At 43.4% G+C, this 24,704-nt stretch overlaps 1 protein-coding gene across 1 annotated transcript in view; it reads left to right on the forward strand.

Moving 5' to 3' along the window:
- The window catches only part of ASXL1 (ASXL transcriptional regulator 1), a 61,807-nt gene that overhangs the window by 32,598 nt on the left and 4,505 nt on the right, over positions 1-24,704 (forward strand). The window contains exons 2-11 of the mRNA XM_060771826.2: positions 79-161; positions 7,938-8,046; positions 10,610-10,724; positions 10,802-10,899; positions 12,978-13,071; positions 14,687-14,827; positions 19,071-19,234; positions 19,329-19,425; positions 20,098-20,203; positions 22,679-23,300. Coding sequence (XP_060627809.2) covers positions 79-161; positions 7,938-8,046; positions 10,610-10,724; positions 10,802-10,899; positions 12,978-13,071; positions 14,687-14,827; positions 19,071-19,234; positions 19,329-19,425; positions 20,098-20,203; positions 22,679-23,300 — 1,629 coding nt within the window. The remainder of the gene's footprint in view (positions 1-78; positions 162-7,937; positions 8,047-10,609; positions 10,725-10,801; positions 10,900-12,977; positions 13,072-14,686; positions 14,828-19,070; positions 19,235-19,328; positions 19,426-20,097; positions 20,204-22,678; positions 23,301-24,704) is intronic.

The raw sequence follows: 24,704 nt of genomic DNA on the forward strand, positions 1-24,704 counted from the left end.
CTTTCACTTTCTAATTGAATATCTTGGACTTCAGTTTCTGTGCTCAGCCTGAGATGTTGTTTTTTTTTCTATTTTCAGGTGCTGGAAAACCACTCCGATGGACCCATGACCCCAAAACAGATCCTGCAGGTCATAGAAACAGAGGGCCTAAAGGAAATGAGGTCAGTAGCACTTTTCCTGTCAGGATCAAAGCAAGAGGTGGAATGAAAGCAGTGTCCTTGTTTTCCCAGACCACATCTTCCTTTGTCTTTAGTTTGGAAATGTTCTTTTGTGGTCCTTTACTTCAGCCAGAGGATTTCCTGAACGTCTGAGACAAAACTGTGTTGTTAGTTGGAGTCCTGGTGTTTTCCTTTAACATGCCAATTGCCAGCTACTAGCACGCCATTGTTATGGAGAAGCACATATACATTTGCAAAGTGCTAGTACTGGTTTGTCTCATATATTGTGGAGACTGACTTTGCAAGTTCATTTTGTTTTATTTTCCAAATACAGCCATTCCTCCTGTAAGTTCCCCCATTGGGAAAGGGTGAATGGCGTGTCCAATACGGGTAAAAATGATATAACGCCATGCCATAGGCATTTAACTCCTTGATCTAAAATTGTCATAAATTTCAGATGTTTAGTCCACCATTGTTATATTGTAAAGTGTTACATTATATTGTATTGTTGATATAATAATAATAATAATAATAATAATAATAATAATAATACTTTATATATATTCTGCCCTTTTCTCCAAGGTGACTCAGAGCAGATTACAACATATAAACAAACACAGGCAAAAATTCAGTGCCTTGTTACAAATGGAAATACAGTGAAACACAAATACATGGATAAAGGCAAAGGCTTCTCCTTTCATTTCCAGCTCTGGAGACAGAATTATACATATTATATGACCATTGTTTTCCTCATTCACCTCCTGCTCCTGCCTCGTTTCCAGGAGATTATGGAATAGACTGATTTATTTCCCACTTAACACAATGGGTTACCAGTATTGATGCTGTTGAATTCTATTCTAAAGCAAAGATGGGCAAAATGCAGCCATCCAGATGATGTTGGGCTGCATTTCCCATTAGCACTTTGCAATATTGCCGAGGGTAAGAAATGCTGGGAGTTGCAGTTCAACTGCACCTGGACTGCACTTTGCCCAGCTGTATTCTCAAGGCAGTATGGATCTAACCCTGCAAATGCAACCAGCATCTCCTCTTGAATTTTCTTACTGCAAGTAACGTGAAGACGGGAAGGCCTCTGGCTGTGTTTCCAGCTTCAGACTTCCTGAATCTGGTGCAAAGTCACCCTGTTTTGTTATGCGGACAAAAGGGAAGATTCAAAGTACTGGGGTAGACTGTCTTGACACTGATTTTACCTGCTTCCTCACCTGAATTTGGAAGCAACTATTTGTTCTCTGAGGTCCCTGTAAATGTCAAAGGACTTGGGATGTAGCCATTTCCTCAGGAACCAAAAACAGAGGAAGCCAGAATTTGTTAGATCCTGTAGCTCTAAGATCTCAGTCTTGTAGAGGGTCGCATGCAGGAATGGTAGACCAGTATAAATATGTCATGCTTTTAAAGCTTCTTTTAGGTAGAGGATGAAGCCGTAGTGGCAGCCCCTGCCCCTGACCTATGATGCATCGAGAAAGCATTCAAGTCCTCATCCTTTGACTTTTCTACTTTCTCTGTGTGTCAGCCTGGAATGTCATTTGGTATTGCTTCAATTTTGTGTATATGAGATACTCAACACTGCAAAAGAGAAATGAACAAAAGTGTTGTCATTCAGCCACTGATTGTGCCTGATGTGCATCTCACACAAGTAGGAAAACACCCTTTTGCTCACAGACTCACGAACCTCATTAGGCGCACTTTAAACTAGGTCCACTGGGGGAGGGGGACAACAGCCTTGCGAACAATACTATGATTCTATGATTCTATGTCAATGAGGAAGTGGATCATGGGATTTCTGGGCCTGTGAGCCAGCATGAGATTTTAAGTCCTGAAATTGAGAGTTCTGTGTCTCCTGCAGTTAATGAAGGCGAAGGTCACATTCCAGAGAGGGGCCCAAAGAAGTCTTTCTCTAGGGAAGCAAGTTCAGAAGATGAACTGCCAGGTGGAGTGGGTAATGAGCTGATAGATAGGAGACTTAGTTTTTGCAAACTCCGAGCTGATTCACAGACTCGGCGAAAGGTCACAGCGCTTGTTAGAGAAAAAGCTGTTATCAGTTTACCAGGGGAAGGTGAATGATTTCATGGCTTTATTAGAGAGACCAAGGGGATTTTTCAGCAGTCTGGTCAACATTGGAGTTGAAGCAATATCTCTTGTCAAGGCTGCTAAGCGAATTCTAGTTTCATGTTTCCAGTTCATATTCCATGCTTCCAAGTTTAAAGGATTGTTCTTGAATTTTGTGCATTGGATTTTATGCTGCCTTGTGTATCCTTATTCTTTTGCATTCCTGGTTTTTTATGCAACTTTTGTTCCTTGAATCTTATGGACTATTTCATACATTTGAGTTTAGATGTTTTTACTATTTTGCTGAACCGATTTTATATATTCTTGCTGATTTACATTGGAGTGTGGTGGTTAAGTACAGCGGTGCTTCCTGTCCTGGAATACAACAAAAAGCAAGCTGACAGGTATAATTAAGTTAATAGGAAGTGTTTAATATCCATCCATGAATAGTTGAATAGGGCAGAGTCAATCTAGGCAGAGGCGCTTTTTTTTGACAGCAGTTACAGCTGTGAGCTTTGCACATTGGATCCTGTGTTCATAGTCTGGGATATTTTTTATAGCCCAACCCTGTTAGTATTTCTCTACAGGCCCGCTTTGGTAGCTCTTTGTGATGCTGCTTGCATAGATATGCTTCCAATCAAACCCTGGGACCTTCCAGAAACAGATGCATTTGATGTGAGATCATGTAGCCTGAGAATTGCGCCCAGGTGGTCCCTATTCAACTATTCATGTGATTTCTGGAAGCAGTAGGTTGCACAAGAGCAGGTTTAGGCATGTCTCAATAAAGAGAATATTTTTGCAGGCGGCAAACGCTAGTTTATTTTTGTTTCTACCACAGTAAGAATGCAGTGTTTTGCAACTTCTTGGGGCTGAGTTACCTTATATACCTGAGGTATTAAGAATGACAACAAAATCCATTTCGATTCCAGGTGGTAATACAACAAAATGTAGAAAAGCCAAAGAGCATTGGAGCCACCAACTAGGTACTCTCTGTGGCTGTGTCTTGGCATAGGTCCATTTAAGACTGAAGAAATGTTCGGAATGTGTTCCTACATTTAGTAACGGAGATAGAAATAAAAGTGTGTGTGCAAACATAGACTTGATATATCTGTCACTTCTCCTGCATTTAGTGAACTGTAGAGAGTTATATGCAGATCAGCAAAAATCCTTTGCTTTTTGTTTCAGAAGTTAAATAACAGACTAGCCCCTGTGTCATCCACATCTGCCATCTGAACTTTTCATTTTGCATTAATTTCATTCTGTTTTCCCATTTCTTTTCATGGGCTGTTTCCTCTCCCCAATGTAACTGGCCTTGCTATGGAACCACTGCGTGTGCACAGAAGGTAAATGACTTTCTGAATAAGGATTGAGCATCTGCCAAAAAAACCCCTTACTTCAAGGACTGTTTTTAATGTTTGTTTGTTTGTTTTACCAGTTTGCCCATAGACTTACACGTCTGTGAGTACAGAGCAGGTTCTCCTACCTGAAGTGCTAGCCTACAGGTTCAAAGTTCTCCTCCTTGTTGACCTTCTGAAGTACAAAATCACAAAATAAATTCAGTAGCCAAATAAAAAATATTTTGAAACAATATTTTACTGTATTAATGTATTGTCGAAGGCTTTTGTGGCTGGAATCACTGGGTTGATGTAGGTTTTCCAGGCTATATGGCCATGTTCTAGAAGCATTCTCTCCTGAAGTTTATGGCAAGCATCCTCAGAGGTTGTGAGGACCTCACAACTTGCCATAGATGCAGGCAAAACATCAGGAGAGAATGCTTCTAGAACATGGCCATATAGCCCGGAAAACCTACAACAACCCATTTTACTGTATTGTTGAAGGCTTTCATGGCTGGAATCACTGGGTTGCTGTGTGTTTTCCAGACTGCATCGCCATATTCCAGAAGCATTTCCTCCTGACGTTTCACCTGCACCTATGGCAAGCATCCTCAGAGGTTGTGAGGACCTCACAACTTGCCATAGATGCAGGCGAAACATCAGGAGAGAATGCTTCTAGAACATGGCCATATAGCCCGGAAAACCTACAACAACCCAGTTTTACTGTGTTGTCGAAGGCTTTCATGGCCGGAATCTCTGGTTTGCTGTGAGTTTTCCAGGCTGCATAGCCATGTTCCAGAAGCATTTCCTCCTGACATGTCACCTGCATCTATGGCAGACATCCTCAGAAGTTGTGAGACCTCACAACCTCTGAGGATGCCTGCCATAGATGCCGGCAAAACATCTTTCCTGTTCTGCAATCTTGTTAGCTAAGGCACGATGGCCTTCCAAGTTTAGTATTTTGGTGATGGATACATAGGTGACTGTGGAGCTCTATTCTTGATCTGCATGTTCTTCCATAGTGAGGACATCGGTTTCCAGGTGGAAGGCTTCCCAGATCTTGTTAGCTAAGGCACGATGATCAGGGAAACATCCATACTGTAGGATTAATGCAGTTCGACACCGTTTTAGCTGTGTTGGCTCCACACTATAGAATTGTGAGGATTGTAGTTTGGTGATGTACCTGAACTCTTTTGCCGAAAAGACTTAGAATCATAGAATCAAAGAGTTGGAAGAGACCTCATGGGCCATCCAATCCAACCCCATTCTGCCAAGAAGCAGGAATATTGCATTCAAAGCACCCCTGACAGATGGCCACCCAGCCTCTGTTTAAAAGCTTCCAAAGAAGGAGCCTCCACCACACTCTGGGGCAGAGAGTTCCACTGCTGAACGGCTCTCACAGTCAGGAAGTTCTTCCTCATGTTCAGATGGAATCTCCTTTCTTGTAGTTTGACGCCATTGTTCCCTTGCGTCCTAGTCTCCAAGGAAGCAGAAAACTTGCTCCCTCCTCCCTGTGGCTTCCTCTCACATATTTATACATGGCTATACTTGTAAAAGTATTATTTATTTATTTGCATTATTTCTATCCTGCCCATATCAGCCCGAAGGCGACTCAGTAAAACACCAGGATTCTGTAGCCATTGAAGTGTTGTCAAGCTGCATTAATTCTTCGGTGTAGATGCACCACAAGACTATACAGGAATCATGCTGAGGTTATCTCCAGCAGATTAGTGGTCATTGGCAAAAAATGGCCACCTTGTTTTTCCCTTACAACACCAGGTTATTTATGAAAAGATTTGAAATCACTGATATAAAACAGATCCACCACTCATACTGCACTCTTTCTGTTTCTTCTACACCAGGCATGAGCAAACTCTAGATCCCCAGATGTTTTGGACTTCAACTCCCACAATTCCTGGCCTCAGGACCCCTTCCTTTTCCCCCTCAGCCGCTTAGCGGGAGTGGGAGTTGAAGTCCAAAACATCTGGGGAGCCAGATTTTGCCCATGCCTGCTCTACACTATCTGGTGTTCCCATTCATATCCAAATTTCTCATCTCATCTCTTGACCACTGAGTTTTATTTGGGAGTCTCCCTGATGTTGAAGCCTTTTGGAAATCCCAAGCAATCATTGTCTACCAGATGGCTCCTGTCCATATTCAAAAAGCTCTTGGAAGTGTTCAGCTTTTGCTTATTTAGCAGAACAGCTCTGCAAGCAAAACACTGCAGCTCTGTTTATTTTAGTAACGGGGTCTTTGTAGGTTTATCTTTTTTTGCTTTGAGTTGTCAGTAGCCAATCTGTTCCAGGTGCTTAAGTTACAGAAATGTACAAATCGGGAGAGCAACAGATTGTTGTTTCTCGACTATTCCAAATAGTATTCTGGTTTGTTTGTGTTTGTTTAACCTGCGTAGTTTTTTATCTAAATAATAAAGAGTCAGTGAGAGGCTTTCGGGGTCTGTTTGGATATTGGATTCTTCCTCATGAAACGCTGGCGTCTGTGCGGCTGGTGCACATGAATCATCTCTGAAACGTGAATCATCTGCAGTCTCCCCTCAGCATTCCTTTTGGATTTAGACAGGAGATGAGTTTCCTATAACTAGTAAAAGATGCAGGTAGGATTGTGATACTCCATAGCTTGGATTACCTTAGTGGTAGCCAAAGGAATTCTTGAAAAAAAATGCTCCCGCAAACAAATGTTATTGAAGATAGAGACATAAGGGTTTTTCAAAACCTTACATCCTGTTTGAAATGTAAAACATCTTGGGGATTTTATATCCAAGACTGAAAAACGTGCTTCAGGGAAGTTCCCACACCTATTTTTATTTTATTACTAGCTTGGGTACCCAGTGTTGTCCAGGTTATTAGAAAAAGTCATTTTTTTAATTGTACAGAATGCATAAGGTTGTGGGTGAACTACAATATAATAATAATAATAATAATAATAATAATAATAATAATAATAATAATGTATTGTCGAAGGCTTTTATGGCCGGAATCACTGGGTTGTTGTAGGGTTTTTTGGGCTATATGGCCATGGTCTAGAGGCATTCATAGAATCATAGAATCAAAGAGTTGGAAGAGACCTCATGGGCCATCCAGTCCAACCCCCTGCCAAGAAGCAGGAATATTGCATTCAAATCACCCCTGACAGATGGCCATCCAGCCTCTGTTTAAAAGCTTCCAAAGTAGGAGCCTCCACCATATTCCGGGGCAGAGAGTTCCACTGCTGAACAGCTCTCACAGGAAGTTCTTCCTCATGTTCAGATGGAATCTCCTTTCTTGTCGTTTGAAGCCATTGTTCTGCGTCCTAGTCTCCAGGGATGCAGAAAACAAGTTTGCTCCCTCCTCCCTATGACTTCCTCTCACATATTTATACATGGCTATCATCTCCTCTCAGCCTTCTCTTCTTCAGGCTAAACATGCCCAGCTCCTTAAGCCGCTCCTCATAGGGCTTGTTCTCCAGACCCTTGATCATTTTAGTCGCCCTCCTCTGGACACATTCCAGCTTGTCAATATCTCTCTTGAATTGTGGTGACCAGAATTGAAGAAAGATATTGACAAGCTGGAATGTGTCTAGAGGAGGGCGACTAAAATGATCAAGGGTATTTTGTCATTTGGGAGTTGTAGTTGCTGGGATTTATAGTTCACCTACAATCAAAGAGCATTCTGAACTCCACCAATGCTGGAATTGAACCAAACGTGGCGCACAGGACTCCCATGACTAACAGAAAACACTAGAAGGGTTTGGCGGGCATTGACCTTGAGTTTTGGAGTTGTAGTTCAACTACATCCATGGGCACTATGGACTCAAACAATGATGGATCTGGACCAAATTTGACAGAAATACTCAATATGCCCAATTGTGAACACTGGTGGAGTTTGGGGAAAACAGAACTTGACATTTGGGAAGTGTAGTTGCTGGGATTTATAGTACAGTCAAAGAGCCCCTTAAACCCCACCAACGATAGACTTGGGCCAAACTTCCTGCACAGAACCCCTATGGCCAACAGAAATGTCTGTGTTTTCTGATGGTCTTCGGTGACCCCTCTGACACCCCGTCGCAACCCGCCAAGGGTCCCGACCCCCAGGTTAAGAAGCACTGACTTAGAGGTTCCACTCCATGCATCTGGTGAAGTAGACTGAATAGCTTATGGTGAAACTTCTTTCTCTCCATTAGTCTCAAGAGATGCTACAAGATTCCTTTGTATGCTCAGATTTTTGGCTTGGCCTTTATCACACTAAGTCAGTTTGAAAGTCTGTTGACAGCCTTCCTGTGTCAGTTGTGATGGAGAGTATCAGAGTTTGCAATGTTTTTTCCCCCCCACTGATGATAGAGCATCATCTGAGCGCACAGATGCAATTACGCCTGTTTCTCCCTTTAGTGGCACATCTCCTCTGGCCTGCCTGAACGCTATGCTGCACTCCAATTCAAGGAGCTGCGATGGCCTTTTTTACAAGCTGCCCGGGCGCATCAGCCTTTTCACTCTCAAGGTAAGACCAGATTACTCTTCTTCGGTCCAGGATTGGATGAAGGTTTAGATGGCTGTTGAATATTGGATGAGCATAGTACCTGGCACACGATTGCATCTGGGGTCTAGAATTTCTCGTACCACAGCCTTTGTGCTGATAGACTCCGTACAGCAAATGTATCTGAACTTGGAGTTTGTCTTGCATGATAATCAGAGAATATGATGTCGTATATATTTGCTCCAGAAGGCCTATCTTGACATGTTTGAGCACTTGGCATTTGTTGTTTTTCATATCAACAAAACACTGTATGTGCACCCAGACATTGGGGTTCCCCTGGTTCTGATATAGCCATGTGCTTGGACTCACTTGGGGCCGCTGGGTGGTGCAGCGGGTTAAACTGCTGCGCTTCTGAATTTGATGACTGAAAGTTTGGCAGTTCAAATCTGGGTAGAGAGGTGAGCTCCTGCTCTTAGCCCCAGCTTCAGCCAACCTAGCAGTTCGAAAACATGCAAATGTGGATCTCTTTCCAATATTTATTTGTTTTTTCACAACTCCACCAGATATGATGGAAAGTTCCTCTTTCTTTTTTGCATTTCCAACAAAGGTTTTCCCTTGACATTAAGTCTAGTCGTGTCCGACTCTGCGAGGTGGTGCTCATCTCCGTTTCTAAGTCAACGAGCCAGTGTTGTCCATAGACACCTCTTGATCCACAAGGTGACTCAAGAGATACTCCAACTTAAAGTCCAATTTAAATTAGAGTATTTTTATATTGGGGATTATAGATTTTGATCTGGATAGGAGTAAAAGATGTCCTTTTTAGCAATAATAATAATAATAATAATTATTATTATTATTATTATTATTATTATTTTATTTATACCTTGCCACCATCTCCCCGGTGGGGACTTGGAGCGGCTTACATGAGGTCAAGCCCAAACAACAAATTACAACAGAGTAAAACCGAAAAAAACGCAAACCGCTATATATTATCTGCAGCAGGAATAGTCTATGCAGTTATTGGAGAGTGAAGGAAATCGCAAGTGAAAAAGAATGTTTAGTCAAAATGCTGGAAATTAGAAACATAGATAATTTGCCCCATCAATTAAAAAACAAACAATATAAAAAAAGCAGATTGGAGTTTATGGAGAAAGAAAAATGGAAATATGGACATAAGTATTAAGAAGACAAGAGCTACTAGCCCTTCAAACTATGAAGAAAAAGAGGATTAAGTATAGTATAATATAATATAATATATTGTATATACATATAATATTGATAATATTATAATGTAATACAATATAATACTAAATAAAATGATATAATTATATATTTTATATTAAATGTAATAATAATAATAAAACTTTATTTGTACCCCGCTACCATCTCCCCAAGGGACTGTGTGGCTTACATGAGGCCAAGCCCACAGAACATCAATAAACAAAGGCGATAACGAATAGTCAATACAAAACAGTTAAAATAAACTCAAAAGCAGAAAATACACAATAAACAATAACATACAGCATTTAAAACCTATGGCCGGGCCAAATGTCATAATTAAAATTTAAAATGCTGGGCATGAACAAGGTAGGATAAACGAGGATAGGGTTTTCAGAGAAATATGAGGGTGCGCAAACAATCCTAAATCAATATTAAAGTGCATTTGAGGAAATATTGCTAAGCGTTTTCCTTATTCTGGGAAGGCACATTGGGACAACCATGTTTTCAGGCTCCTCCTAAAGACTGCCAGCGTTGGGGCATGTCTGATGTCCTTGGGGAGTGAATTCCAGAGTCAAGGGCCACCACTGAGAAGGCCCTCTCCCTCGTCCCACCAATCGCGCCTGCAAAGGTGGGAGCGTGAGCAGGGCCTCTCTAGATGGTCGAAGAGATCGTGTGGGTTCTTACACAGAAATATTACTAATAATATTACAGTATAATGTTATAGTACAATGTAATATATAATATTAATAGTGTGCTATGGTAATAATATAATATATTGTATTTACTTTTTACTTCTCACACCTTTGGGTGAGAAGGGTGGCATATAAATATAAAGGGCATATAAATGCCGTAAATAAATAAATAAGTATAAAAGAAGAGACAAAACAAGATGAATTGACCCAGTAATGGGAAGACAGAAAGCCAACAGCTTATCCTATCCCCTTTTACCCTGAAACCCTATGCTTCTACCCTATCCCCATCCCTCACTTTATACCCCCTTACCATACCCCCCACCACTACCCCTTCCCTGACTCTCCCTCCCCAGCCTACCCCCCCCCTGTTTTTCTTTTTTATGTAAACTGAGAACTTTTCAATAAAGATATTTAAAAAAGAAGAAAACATACAAATGTGAGTTGATCAATGGATACCACTTCTGTGTGAATGTAATGGTGCACCATGCAGTCATGCTGGCCTCATGACCTCGTAGGTGTCTATGGAAAACACCAGCTCTTCAACTTAGAAATGGAGATGAGCACCACCCCCCAGAGTTGGACACGACTAGACTTAATGTCAAGGAGAATCTTTTACCTTTTACTTGACTCAGATGGGGGGGAGAAAGCACTAGAATTCTGCTTGGTTCTTCTAGAAGGATGCGGTGCAATGGTCTCGCAGCCTGTCAGCCCCTGAAGGAGAAGAGGCGGACGATGCTGAGAGCAGTGGCTCCAATGAAGCTGCCAGCACCGTGAGCGGCGACAATGACGGTAAGCGTCCGCCTGCCCAGATCTTCCAACTGCTTGTGTTTTCCATGGATGTTAATGTCATGGTTTTCCCTTCCCAGTATCTCTAGATGAAACTTCCTCAAATGCCTCCTGTTCCACGGAACCTCAGAGCAAGACTGGGCCTATCCTGCGGGAGAGCCATAGAGCAGCCGCACAGGTAGGCAACCTGGCCAGGGACAGGGGAACAGCATGGCACGTTAGCCTAGGTCAAAAATGAGGCAGGGGCTTCCACTCTCACTTTTACAAATAACTTATTTTGTAAATAGTTCTGATGGTACAACTGAAGGGTTGATTTCCTTTTGAATAAAAGAAGAAATTAAAAAATTAATGTCAGCCTTTGGAGAAACCAGGTGAAATGAAGAGGGCAGCTGCATCACTGTGTCTATAAAGTTGAACCTTTAAGCAGGGTGTCGAGTAAACTTGGGGACTCTAGGATGTCTGATTGGGCAGAGCTGGGCAGATTGGAATCATGTTTATTCAACTGACTGTGTAGCTCTGCACTTCAAGGTACAAAATTGGGGAGTAAGAGAAACCAGTGCTGCTTAAAAGGCCATTTCTTGGATTAGTGCTGATTTCCAATAGGGAATATTGCTCAAAGTGCTTAAAGTTTCCCAGAAAAAAAAATACTGTATATACTCAAGTACAAGCCTAGTTTTCAGCCCCCTTTTTAGGCTGAAAAAAGCTTTCCTTCGGTTTATACTCGAGTCAAAGTTATTTATTATTTTACTCTGTTATTAGTATTATTTTTATTTCATGTATTATTTTACTCTCTTTATTATTATTACATTTAAAGTATTTTACCCTATTATTATTATTATTACTACTACATTTATTAGTTTACACTATTTATGACTATTATTACATTTATTATTTTACTTTATTTATTTATTTATTTATTTTACAGCTTTTATATTCCGTCCTTCTCACCCCGCAGGGGACTCAGGGCGGATTACAGTGTACGCATATATGGCAAACATTCAATGCCAATTTTTGACAGACAGACATAGACAGAGGCTATTTAACTTTTTATGGCCGCCAGGGGAGCTGTCACTTTCATCGTCCATCTGCAACGCTGATGAAGCACATCCGCATTCCCCACATGCTTCCCCGCTGGAATGCTTTGCTGGAGTCTTTTTTATGGCCTCATAAATCAGTTAATTTAGCCTCCCCACACTTTAAGGTGGTACCTTATTTTCCTACTTGACAGATGCAACTGTCTTTCGGGTTGCAAAGGTCGACAACAGGCTACACACAATTGGTTGGAAACCCACTCCAACCCGGGCTGGCTTCGAACTCATGACCTTTTGGTCAGAGTGATCTTAATGCAGCTGACACTCAGCCAGCTGTGCCACAATCCCGGTGCCCAGTAATTATTGCATTTATTATTTTACTCCATTATTACATTTATTATTCTACTCTATTATTACATTTATTATTGCATTTCCATTATTTTACTTTATTATTATTATTATTATTATTATATTTATTATTTTACTCTATTATTGTTGGAAGGAAACATGTATATTTACACTGAAGATATGTAATGATTTAATCAGAGTTGGACAGTCTTATCTCAAATTACAGTTTTATGTAAATATTAAAACACATTTCACCTCCTGATGCCTCAGTTAATGTAATAGGAGCCCCCAGTGATGCAGTGGGTTAAACTCCTGTGCCGGCAGGACTGAAGACTGACAGGTCACAGGTTCGAATCCGGGGAGAGGCGGATGAGCTCCCTCTATCAGCTCCAGCTCCTCATGCGGGGACATGAGAGAAGCCTCCCACAAGGATGATAAAAACATCAAATCATCCAGGCGTCCCCTGGGCAACGTCCTTGCAGATGGACGTTCTCTCACACCAGGAGTCATTCCTGACACGACAAAAAAAAAATGTAATTTTATTGGTATCTATTTTTATTTTGAAATTTATCTGTAGTGGCTGCATTTCCCACCCTTGGCTTATACTCAAGTCAATATGTTTTCCCAGTTTTTTGTGGTAAAATTAGGTACCTCGGCTTATATTCGGGTCGGCTTATACTCGAGTATATACGGTAACTAAAGGAAATGGCATACTTGTGCTGCATTATCCTGGTACAATGGGAAAAACAATAATTTCCCATGAGTTTGCTCTGTGAAGGATTTTGAAGCCTTTTGCCAAGAGAGAGCCTCCCTGTCCCTGTAGAATACGTTGACATTGTCCATCCAATGCGCTCATTCAATCTTTTCTGAAATGCAGGCAAGCAAACAGAAGAAAAAGGCAGGCGTGATGCTTCCTCGTGTAGTTCTGACTCCTCTGAAAGTAAACGGTGCTCATATGGAAACTTCATCAGGTGAGCAAAACTCCTCTCCCTCTTTATGTATTGACCAATCCGTGCACATTGCCTCTCCTGCCCCCTGGGCCTGTCCAGTTCCATCCAGAGCAGCACCAATGAGAGATTTCTTTGGTACTTACTAAGTCATTCGGGTCTCTTAAATACTTTGCTGTTCTGTTGTTTTTAACATAAAGTGGCTTCCTGGAAAATGTGCCTTGAGATAGTTATTGCTCCTGCGTTCTTATTTATCGTGTCAGAAGTGAATTGAAGGTACAGTTGCGATGTATTTAAAAACACAAACAACATTAAAAATTTGACATTATACTAAATGTTCTTTGATTAGAACGTGGCCACTTGGAGTGCCTCTGGTGTCGCTGTGAGAACGTCCTCTAGTGTGCATGTGGCAGGGCTCAGGCTGTATTGTAGTAATTGGTTTGTGGTTTGCGCTTCTCCACACACACATGTCATGGACTCCACTTTGTAGCCTCACTTCTTAAGGTTGGCCCTGCATCTCGTGGTGCCAGAGCACAATCTGTTCAGTGCCTTCCAAGTCACCCAGTCTTCTGTGTGCCCAGGAGAGAATCTCTCATCTGGTGTCAGCCACTAATTGGGGTTATGGATTTTTAGCCTGCCACTTTTGGACTCTTGCTTGCTGAGGTGTTCCTGCAAATATCTCCGTAGATCCAAGGAAGCTGTTTCTTGATTTAAGGCATTGGCATGCTGTCTGATACCCGAACAGGGGATGAGCTGGAGATGTCAATGCCTTGATCCTTTCATTGTTGACTGCTACTTCCAGGCGGATGTCAGGTGGTGCAATACCAGCTAAAAAGTATAATTTCTCTAGGGGTGTGGGACATAGACATCCTGTGATAATGTGGCAAGTCTCATTAAGAACCACATCCACTATTTTAATGTGGTGAGATGTGTTCCACACTGGGCATGCATACTCAGCAGCAGAGTAGCAAAGCGCAAAGGCAGATGTCTTCACTGTGTCTGGTTGTGATCCCCAGGTTGTGCCAGTCAGCTTTTGTATGATATTATTTCTAGCATCTACTTTTTGTTTCATAGTCAAGCAGTGCTTTTTATATTTATTTATTTATTTATTTATTACCAGTATTTATATTCTGCCCTTCTCACCCCGCAGGGGACTCAGGGCGGATCATAATGTACATATACATGGCAAACATTCAATGCCATAGACACAAAACATATATAGACAGACACTCAGAGGCTATTTAACACTCCAGCTTTTCATGAGGGTATTCTGGCCACCAAGGGAGCTGTCACTTCAAAGTCTATTTGTGACACTGATGAAGTACTTCTTCATTCTTTGCATGCTTGCTGGAGATTTTTATGGCCTCATAAATTAGTTAAATTAGCCTCTCCGCATAAGTGGTACCTAAATTTCCTACTTGACAGATGCAATTGTCTTTCGGGCTGCAAAGGTCGACAGCAAGCTACACAAATTGGTTGGAAACTCACTCCGACCCGAGCTGGCTTCAAACTCATGACCTTTTGGTCAGTTGTGATCTTAATACGGCTCACTCCCAGCCAGCTGCGCCACAGTCCCAGTCCAGAGTTGCTGTCATGGTCCTGTGGGGTCTTCCTCATCATCCGTGTGTATTTCTTGCAGCGTTCCCAGGGAAACACGTTGTGGGCGAGAGCAGCAGTGGTAGCAGTTCTTCGGCCCTTTGCAGCACTGCAGGACGCAGCAGGACGGAAATTGCCCGAGACCCCCCTCAGCTCTTCCGAGGATTCAGGAAACCCTCAGGCGGCAAGTATCCATTTATTTATTTATTTCAAGGTTTTATATACCGAGCTTCTCATCTCATAAGAGGGACTCAGCCCGGTTTCCAACCATAAAAACACATACAATCGGCAAAATATCAAAGTACACCTTACAATAAAACATTAAAAAAGCACATATATTTAAAACTACAGTGGTCAGTTGTCACACCAACTCGAATATTGAATATACACCATCTTCCATCCATATTGTTGTCTCATTCTTCGAAAGCCTGTCTCCACAACCATGACTTCACCTGTTTCCTGAATGTCAGGATTGTTGGGGCGGTTCTGACCTCTGGTGGGAGAGAGTTCCAGAGTCGTGGGGCCACCACCGAGAAGGCCCTGTCCCTCGTCCCCACCAGCCGCGCTTGTGAGGTCGGTTGGACTGAGAGCAGGCCCCCCCAGACGATCTTAGTAATCTTGATGGTTCGTAGGGGAGAATACGTTCGGAGAGGTAAACCAGGCTGGAGTTGTTTAGGGCTTTATAGGTTAACACCAGCACTTTGAATTGTGCTCGGAAGCTAATAGGCAGCCAGTGGAGCTGGTGTAACAGCGGAGTGGTGTGCTCCCTGTCCCCAGCACCTGTTAGTAATCTGGCTGCCGCACGTTGTACTTACTGCAGCTTCCGGGCAGTCTTCAGAGGCAACCCCACAAGGTTTTGGAAAAAAGTGGCATTCATAACCTTTTTGAAAAGGAAAAAAATGATGTCATATCTGTTTGGCTAATGTGAATCTCCATGAACATCTGGAGACCACCTTTTGAAAACCACTAGTCAAGAAAGGGCATGCCTTTGTTTGAACAAGTGGTGTTCACAAGCATTAATGTAATAACACACAGTTAACTCAGTTGTTAAACTGATAAACCATGTCTTTGAACACACACACATATACACATGCAAACACACATATATACACAAATATACACACACAAAACACATATACACAGACTGGGCCACAGCAACGCGTGGCAGGGGATGGCTAGTAATACATAATAGCAATTAGAATTTGGGTGGAAGCATGGTTTGCTAAGACTATCCAAATGTAACTTGGAACAGATTACATTAAATCTCCCTGGAGGCCAGCAGAGAAGAGGCTACATGCCTTTGGAGGGGATCTCACAGTTGCAGGCGCATAGCAGAAACAGCCCTGTCTTAAGCTGTCATTAATAGACCAGAGAGCAGAACCTTGGAGCTAAGCTTTAAGCTTAGCCAGGCTCTTGTGGATCCTGGCCAGTCCTTCAGGTCACTGACTCCCAAAGTCTTCAAGGCAGAGATGCCAACCATCTTGGCTCTGAGGGCTCCATCCGGTGCCAGTCAGGGGGCTCTGTGTGCGCGCATGGAGCTCAGCATCTCTTTGGGGATTATCAGCATCACTTGCACAGATCTTTCTCTTCTGGAACAGGCAAAGGAGCCTGGGTGTGTCTGTAGTGATGCTGTTGGTATTTAGGTGATAGTTGATTTTGATAGAATCCCACATCTTGTCTTCAGGCAGTTTGAAACCAGAATGGGTCCCTCTCAGTGTCTGCCTGGCCTTTCTGTCACTACTGGACCTCACTGAGCTTCAGAAACCTCCTAGAATTCCTTCCTTGAAGGCCATACCCAGATGGTGGTGTTGGGGGGACTCCTGGTCAGCCTCACGACTGTTGTCTTGAGGAGTCCTGCATGATTCAGTTCTGTCTTCCATATTGTTTAACATCTACATGAAGCTGCTGGGAGAGATCACCAGGAGTTTTGGAGTTCGGCGCCATCTATACGCAAATGACACTCAACTCTACTATTCCTTTCCACCAAAAGCCAAGGAAGAAGCCCAGCCCTTGAACCAGTGTCTATCTGCTGTTGTGGACTGGATGAGGACAAACAAATTGAAATTGAATCCAGACAAGATGGAGGTCCTCCTAGTCAGATAAGGGTATAGGGTGGCAACGTGTGCTGGATGGAAAAGGCCCCACTCCCTCTGAAGACACAGGTCCACAGTCTGGGTGTCCTCCTGGACTTATCACTAAGTCTGGAGGCCCAGGTGTTGGCGGTGGCCAGGGGGGCCTTCGCACAATTAAAATTCGTGCACCAGCTGCGACCCTACCTTGAGATGCCAGACTTAGCCATGATGGTCCACACCTTGGTTGCATCCCATTTAGACTACTGTAACGGGCTCTACGTGGGGCTGCCCTTGAAGAGTGTCCGGAAACTTCAATTAGTTCAGAGATCTGCAGCCAGTGCATTAACAGGTCCCACTCCCCCTGAAGATACAGGTCCACAGTCTGGGGGTCCTCCTGGACTCATCGCTAAGCCTGTAGGCCTAGGTATTGGTGGTGGCCAGGAGGGCCTTCGCACAATTAAAACTTGTGCACCAGCTGCAACCGTACCTTGAGATGCCAGACTTGGTCATGATGGTCCACACCTTGGTTGCATCCCATTTAGACTACTGTAAGGGGCTCTACATGGAGCTGCCCTTGAAGAGTATCCAGAAACTTCAATTAGTTCAGAGATCTGCAGCCAGGTTATTAACAGGTGCTGGACCCAGGGAGTATACTACTCCCTGCTAAAGCACCTGCACTGGCTGCCAGTTCCTTTTGGGCCCGATTCAAGGTGCTGGTTTTCACCTTTAAAGCCCTAAATGGTTCAGGTCCTACTTACCTATCTGACTGCATCTCCTCATACCAACATGCCCAAAAGTTAAGATCTTCTAGCGAGGCCCTCCTTTTGTTGTCGCCACCATCACAAATGCGGTTGGCGGCCATAAGAGAGAGGGCCTTCTCGGTGGCCGCTCCAACTCTTTGGAACTCCCTCCCCAAGCCCCTTCCCTGACATCTTTTCAAAAGCAGCTAAAGACCTTCCTGTTCGCGCAAGCTTTAATGACACAAAAGCTAACTTTTATTGAGTCGTGCTAATGTTTACCATCTGTCTTGTTGAGTTGCCTGAAATAATTGAATTAGATAAATGTTTTAAAATACGTTTTTCTATTTCTTATTGTAAACTTGTTTTGGTAGATTATTGTTTTACATATGCATATTGTTTTGTGTAATATTTATAATAAAATATAGTACAATAAAATATTTATAATATAACATGTTGTTTAACCCCCTGGTGGTTAAACTGCTGAGCTGTTGAACTTGCTGACCAAAAGGTTGCCGGTTCGAATCTAGGGAGCAGGGTGAGCGCCTGCTGTTAGGCCCAGCTTCTGCCAACCTAGTAGTTCGAAAACATGCAAATATGAGTAAATCAATAAGTACTGCTTCTGCAGAAAGGTAACAGCGCTCCATGCAGTCATGCCAGCCACATGACCTTGGAGGTGTCTACGGACAATGCTGGCTCTTCGGCTTAGAAATGAAGATGAGCACCAACCCCCAGAGTCAGACACGACTAGACTTAATGTCAAGGGAAACCTTTGCCTTTTTATTGTTTTGCATGGTCTTTTATATAATGTTGCATGGTCTTTTATATAATGTTTGGGTCCCATTTAGGGAGAATCATAGAATCAAAGAGTTGGAAGAGACCTCCTGGGCCATCCAGTCCAACCCCCTGCCAAGAAGCAGGAATATTGCATTCAAATCACCCCTGACAGATGGCCATCCAGCCTCTGATTAAAAGCTTCCAAAGAAGGAGCCTTCACCACACTCCGGGGCAGAGAGTTCCACTGCTGAACGGCTCTCACAGTCAGGAAGTTCTTCCTAATGTTCAGATGGAATCTCCTCTCTTGTAGTTTGAAGCCATTGTCCCATTGCGTCCTAGTCTCCAAGGAAGCAGAAAACAAGCTTGCTCCCTCCTCCCTGTGGCTTCCTCTCACATATTGATACATGGCTATCATATCTCCTCTCAGCCTTCTCTTCTTCAGGCTAAACATGCCCAGTTCCCTAAGCTGCTCCTCATAGGGCTTGTTCTCCAGACCCTTGATCATTTTAGTCGCCCTCCATTTTAGTCGCAGGGATATAAAGGTTATTGTTTATTTATTTACTATATTTATACCCCGCCCTTCTCACCCCGAAGGGGACTCAGGGCGACTTATAAACTATAGCAAAAAATCAATGCTGCATCGTGCGCATAACAATGAACATACCATATAAAATTATAGAACAATTAAAACAGTAATACAGATTAAAAGCCTACAAAGTTGTTGTTGTTGTGAGAGACTTCTTTGTGCTTCAGCCATGTGGAGTGGAAAAGGAGGTGTGTGTGTCCTTGAATGTTGCTGGCATTGTGTTCCTGTTTTTATTGGATTCTTTGGTAATTCCAGGACAAATGAAGAGGAACAGGGGGGACGATATCGATTTTGAGACACCTGGCTCCATTCTCGTCAACACCAACCTCCGAGCGCTGATTAACTGCAGGACCTTCAACGCGCTGCCCCTCCACTTCCAGCAGCAGCTCCTCCTCCTCCTCCCTGAAGTGGACAGACAGGTCTGGATGCCTATGGGTCCCATCCTTCATCCCCAAACCAAAGCCAGTGCGCACACTTTTTTTTTTTTACTGATTGTGGTTTGTTTCCTTTCAGCCTGGAACTGATGGACTGATGCGGCTTAGTGGAAGTGCCTTGAACAATGAGTTCTTTGCCCTCGCTGCGCAGAGCTGGAGAGAGAGGCTGGCTGATGGTAGGTGCATTCAAATCACCCCTGACATAAGTCCATCCAGCCTCTATTTAAAAGCTTCCAAAGAAGGAGCCTCCACCACACTCCGGGGCAGAGAGTTCCACTGCTGAACGGCTCTCACAGTCCGGAAGTTCTTCCTCATGTTCAGATGGAATCTCCTCTCTTGTAGTTTTGCTTTCAGGGAATTATTCGCACTCCAGTTTGGCACTCTCTGTTGCAAAGGATTCTCCAAACTAAGCCCTTGCCTGACTTTGCTCCCAGTTATACTTCACAGTGACTGGGCAGTTGGTTGCCATGGGCCAGTTCTCTTCTGGGGAAGCTGATCTGCACATATCTGTCCTTCTGCAAACCTCTATGAATCTCAGAAGCGCAGTTTCAAAACAGCTACTTTGGGGGCTTGATTATGTATTTTCTTTTTAAAATAAATCAGCTTAAAAAGTAATATGCATTGCAAAAAAAATAATGAAGAGTGTAGGGGAAATGCCAAGCCTACCTCTTTTTAAAAAGGACACAAATCCTGAGATCCTCCTGACACTTTGGATGGAATCTGGAGATTTAGGTTTTGGTTCTGTCCTGTTCCATGCATGTCCCTTGTGTGAATCCCATTGCGTCAGTACTCTTAACACCAGCTTCCTCCTGTACTTGGAAGACTTCAGGTTGTTGGTTCTTTTACAGGTGAGTTCACTCATGAAATGCAGGTTCGCATAAGGCAGGAAATGGAGAAGGAGAAGAAAACAGAACAGTGGAAGGAGAAGTTCTTTGAGGACTACTATGGGCAAAAGTAAGTCTGCTGGCCTACTAAGTAGCAGCTCATGTATTTTCAATTATCTAACATTAGTGGGGGTCTGTGGGGTTTAGCTCCCCTTAAGACTCCACTCCCTTTGTACCTCCAAGTTTTAACTTCTTTTTAACAACAAAAATAGCCTTCAAGCATCTTATTTATTGTGAGGAAGGGACTGGCGTTGTTCAAAGCAAACCTGCTCTCAGCCCTGATATTTTGATCAGTTAGTGCTAAGGCAACCTAGGAGTTGGGACCCCAGGGGAGGGGGTCACAAGGGGAGTTTCAGAGGGGTTGCCAGAGACCATCAGAAACCACCAATTTCTGATGGTCTTAGGAACCCCTTTGGCAGAGAAGGCTGAAGATCTCCCCACCTGTCTTTCTCTTCCATGTTGCTCTGGATGTAGGCGAACGAACACTCCATAACTCAAAGTCAGTGCCCAGCAAATGCTTCCAGTATTTTCTGTTGGTCATGGTAGTTCCGTTTTTGGTGGAGTTCAGAATTCTCTGATTGTAGGTGAACTATACATCCCAATTGCTGGGCCTTGAGATTTTCAAGAGAGGCCCTTCTCTTGGTCCCACCTTCATCTCAAGTTTGGTTGGTGGGAACTGGAAACTGACCATAGAATCACACTGGAAGACCTAAAGACTCATAAAGAGAACATTTTAAGCTAAATGCATGAAGAATCAAATCTGCAAAAGCAGGAAAGTCTGCAAATGTGGAGTGTAGACTATAGAACAGGCATGGGCAAACTTCAGACCTTCCTCCAGGTGCTTAAGCGGCTGAGGGGGGAAAGAAAGGGGCCTGAGGCTGTTAGGAATGGTGGGAGTTGAAGTCCAAAACACGTGGAGGGGAGGCCAAAGTTTGCCCATGCCTGCTATAGAACTACTGTATATACTCGAGTATAAGCCTAGTTTTTCTGCCCCTTTTGGGGGCTCAAAAAGCTCCCCTCGGCTTATACTCAAGTCAAGGTTATTTATTCTTTTACTCTGTTATTAGTATTTTATTACATGTATTATTTTACTCTTATTATATTTACATTATTTTACTCCATTATTATTCTATTTATTATTTTGCTCTATTGTTATTATTATTATTATTATTATTATTATTACATTTACAGTATTTTACCCCATTATTATTACATTTATTATTTTAATCTATTTATTATTATTATTATTATTATTATTATTACATTTACAGTATTTTACCCTATTATTAGTAGAACATTTATTATTTTACTCTAAATTATTACAGTTTTTATTGCATTTTCATTATTTTACTCTGTTATTTTTATTACATTTATTATTTACATTGAAAGGAGGTTAGAATAATGGTTTAATCAGAGGTGGACAGTCTTATCTTAAATTACAGTTTTATGTAAATATTCAAAAACATTTAGCCTATTGATGCCTCAATTAATGTAATTTTATTGGTATCTATTTTTATTTTGAAATTGACCCATAGTGACTGCATTTCCCACCCTCGACTTATACTCGAGTCAATATGTTTTCCCAGGTTTTTTGTGGTAAAATTAGGTGCCTCTGCTTATATTTGAGTATATATGTGTGAAGGAGCGTGGTTAAAGCTTACTGCCACCTAATGTGTGAGGAAAACTGGGCAACGATCAATATCAGCTTAGGAGCTATTTTATAAAGGGACTATTGATTACAGAAGGCTTTATTCATCTGATAGCACAGCGTTTACTGTCCCCGGCTTGACTCCACTTCCCATGCTGGCTGTTTGCCTTGAGAGAAACTGTATCAGGCAAGGCTTGAGGAAAACAGTAACAAGTTTATTTTAACAGGAGTATAACATGTTTAACTGTTTCTTCACAAGAGGCACAAATCTTGATTGATTACATTAGTAAGGTTTCATGAGTAATCTCAGGCACAGACTTCAGGAGGTTTCTATAAGCAGATGTAACTCTTCTGGACAACTGTCCTAATGAAACAAATAAGCTAAAAGGCTTATTAACAGACTTGGCTCCCAGCCAAACTTTGATTCTTAACTCAGAATCAATAACCCCCTGTAGTTTTATCACTACTGGGTCCTTTTCTGTAACCCCTTTGGTCACCAATTAATTCCCTGAATCTCCACCCAGAGATTCAGTCTTCTCAGTAGCTCACCGGCTTACTGACTGACTTTTCTTAAAAAGCTGCGTCGTGAAGAGGCAGTTGGCTCCGCCCCTGTTGCTATGGCAACTCAGCTAATGCCAAGCCACCATCTCCAACAAAACATAATCCTCCATACTTACCATCCATAAACTACTGTTTAAATTACACATAACCAAAGGAATAAAATTTACACATCGTCACAATATGGTAATTACTTTTGCCAACTGGCTCAGAAAGGATGTCAGTCAACAGCTAGGCCTTGGTCCATCTAGTTTTGTTCTTATTAAGTCCTTGTTGCCCTCATAAAAATGAGGGATTCCTCTCTCTGTTTGCTAACCGTATTGCGTTGTTCACCGACAGGCTGGGCTTGACCAGAGAGGACCCTCAGCCGCAAAACTCCGTGCCCAATGAGCTGGAAAAGAAGAGCGCCCCGGCTCCCGTGGAAGCGGAGCCCGTCCGAGTGCAGCGCGGCCCCGTCACCCGCCAGCGCGACGGGCATTTCAAGAAGCGTCCCTTGCGATGCCGAACGCGGAGGAACCTGTACAAGGTGCAAGAGCCCAAGCAAGCCAAAGAGGCCGCCGAGGCATTGCCGCCTGCGGAGCCGGAGCCCGCCGACAGCAGCAGAGATGCCAAGCCAGAGGTGGACTCGCCTGAGAAGCGGCAGGTGTCTCCAGAGAGGGAGAGTGCACCGGAGGCGACCAGGGTTCTGAGAAAAGCAGAAGACCCGGTGGCGGTGGCGGTGGCAGCACCGGCGGTGGCGGCGGCTGCCACGGCGGAGCGAATCCCCATCGTGCCGCAAGAGGCCCAAGAGCAGGAGTCCAAGGAGCAGAAGAGGAAGTGCTTTGAGCAGGCGGCCTCTCCCTCCTTCCCCGAGAAGAAGCCCCGGCTTGAAGACCGTCAGTCCTTTCGTAACACAATTGAAAGTGTTCACCCAGAAAAGCCACAGCCCACCAAAGAGGAACCCAAAGTCCCACCCATCCGGGTAAGGGAGAGGCCCGTCCCAAGGCATTGCCCTCTGAATGTGTGGTTCCCCAGAGCGGCCTGAGGAAGCGACTTAATAACAAAAGACCCTCCCCATAAATGTACAGCAGAGTAACAACACGATATCCATAACACAAGTATACAAATACACAGTAGCTTTACGCACAGCAGCCTTCACACTGGAGCTTTCTCACACGAGGCTTCTCTCACACAGAGGTTTACCTCACACTCCTCAGGACAATACTAGTTTCGCCCCAATAATTCTAACAGGCTTTGGCCTACTCACTTCCTCAGGACAACACTATCTTTGGCCCACTAATTCTAACAGGCTTCGGCCTGTTTATTCAGGACAATACTAGCTGTTGCCCACTGACTCTAACAGGCTTTGGCCTACTCACTCTCCTAGGACGACACTAGCTTTTGCCCACTAATTCTAACAGGATTCGGCCTACTCACTCTCCTCAGGACGACACTAACTTTTGCTCACTAATTCTAATAGGCTTTGACCTACTCAATTTCCTCAGGACAGCACTAGCTTTGGCCCACTAGCTCTAACAGGCCTGCTCACTCTCCTCAGGATGACACTAGCTTTTGCCCACTAACTCAAACATGCTTCGGCCTACTCACTCTCCTCAGGATGACACTAGCTTTGGCCCACATTCTAACAGGCTTCGGTTACTCACTCTCCTCAGGACAACACTAGCTTTGGCCCACTGACTACAGGCTTCGGCCTACTCACTCTCCTCAGGACAACACTAGCTTTTGCTCACTAACTCTAACAGGCTTTGGCCTACTTACTTTCCTCAGGACGACACTAACTTTGGCCCACTGACTATAGCAGGCTTCGGCCTACTTACTTTCCTCAGGACGACACTAGCTTTGGCCCACTAACTCTAACAGGCTTTGGCCTACTCACTCTCCTCAGGATGGCACTAGCTTTGGCCCACTAACTCTTAACAGGCTTTGGCCTACTCACTCTCCTCAGGATGGCACTAGCTTTGGCCCACTGACTAACAGGCTTTGGCCCACTCACTCTCCTCAGGCTAACACTAGCTTTGTGTTCCCTTGTCAGTTTTAGAAACACATCCTAGTTCTGACGCAAAGATCTAATTGGGTTGTTGTAGGTTTTTTTCGGGCTATATGGCCATGTTCTAGAGGCATTCTCTCCTGACGTTTTGCCTGCATCTATGGCAAGCATCCTCACTACCTCTGAGGATGCTTGCCATAGATGCAGGCGAAACGTCAGGAGAGAATGCCTCTAGAACATGGCCATATAGCCCGAAAAAACCTACAACAACCCAGTGATTCCGGCCATGAAAGCCTTTGAATTGGGGTTGTTGTAGATTTTTTTCGGGCTATATGGCCATGTTCTAGAAGCATTCTCTCCTGATGTTTCGCCTGCATC

The sequence above is a fragment of the Anolis sagrei genome, chromosome 4 (assembly GCF_037176765.1).
Source record: "Anolis sagrei isolate rAnoSag1 chromosome 4, rAnoSag1.mat, whole genome shotgun sequence".
In the NCBI taxonomy this organism is placed as follows: domain Eukaryota; kingdom Metazoa; phylum Chordata; class Lepidosauria; order Squamata; family Dactyloidae; genus Anolis; species Anolis sagrei.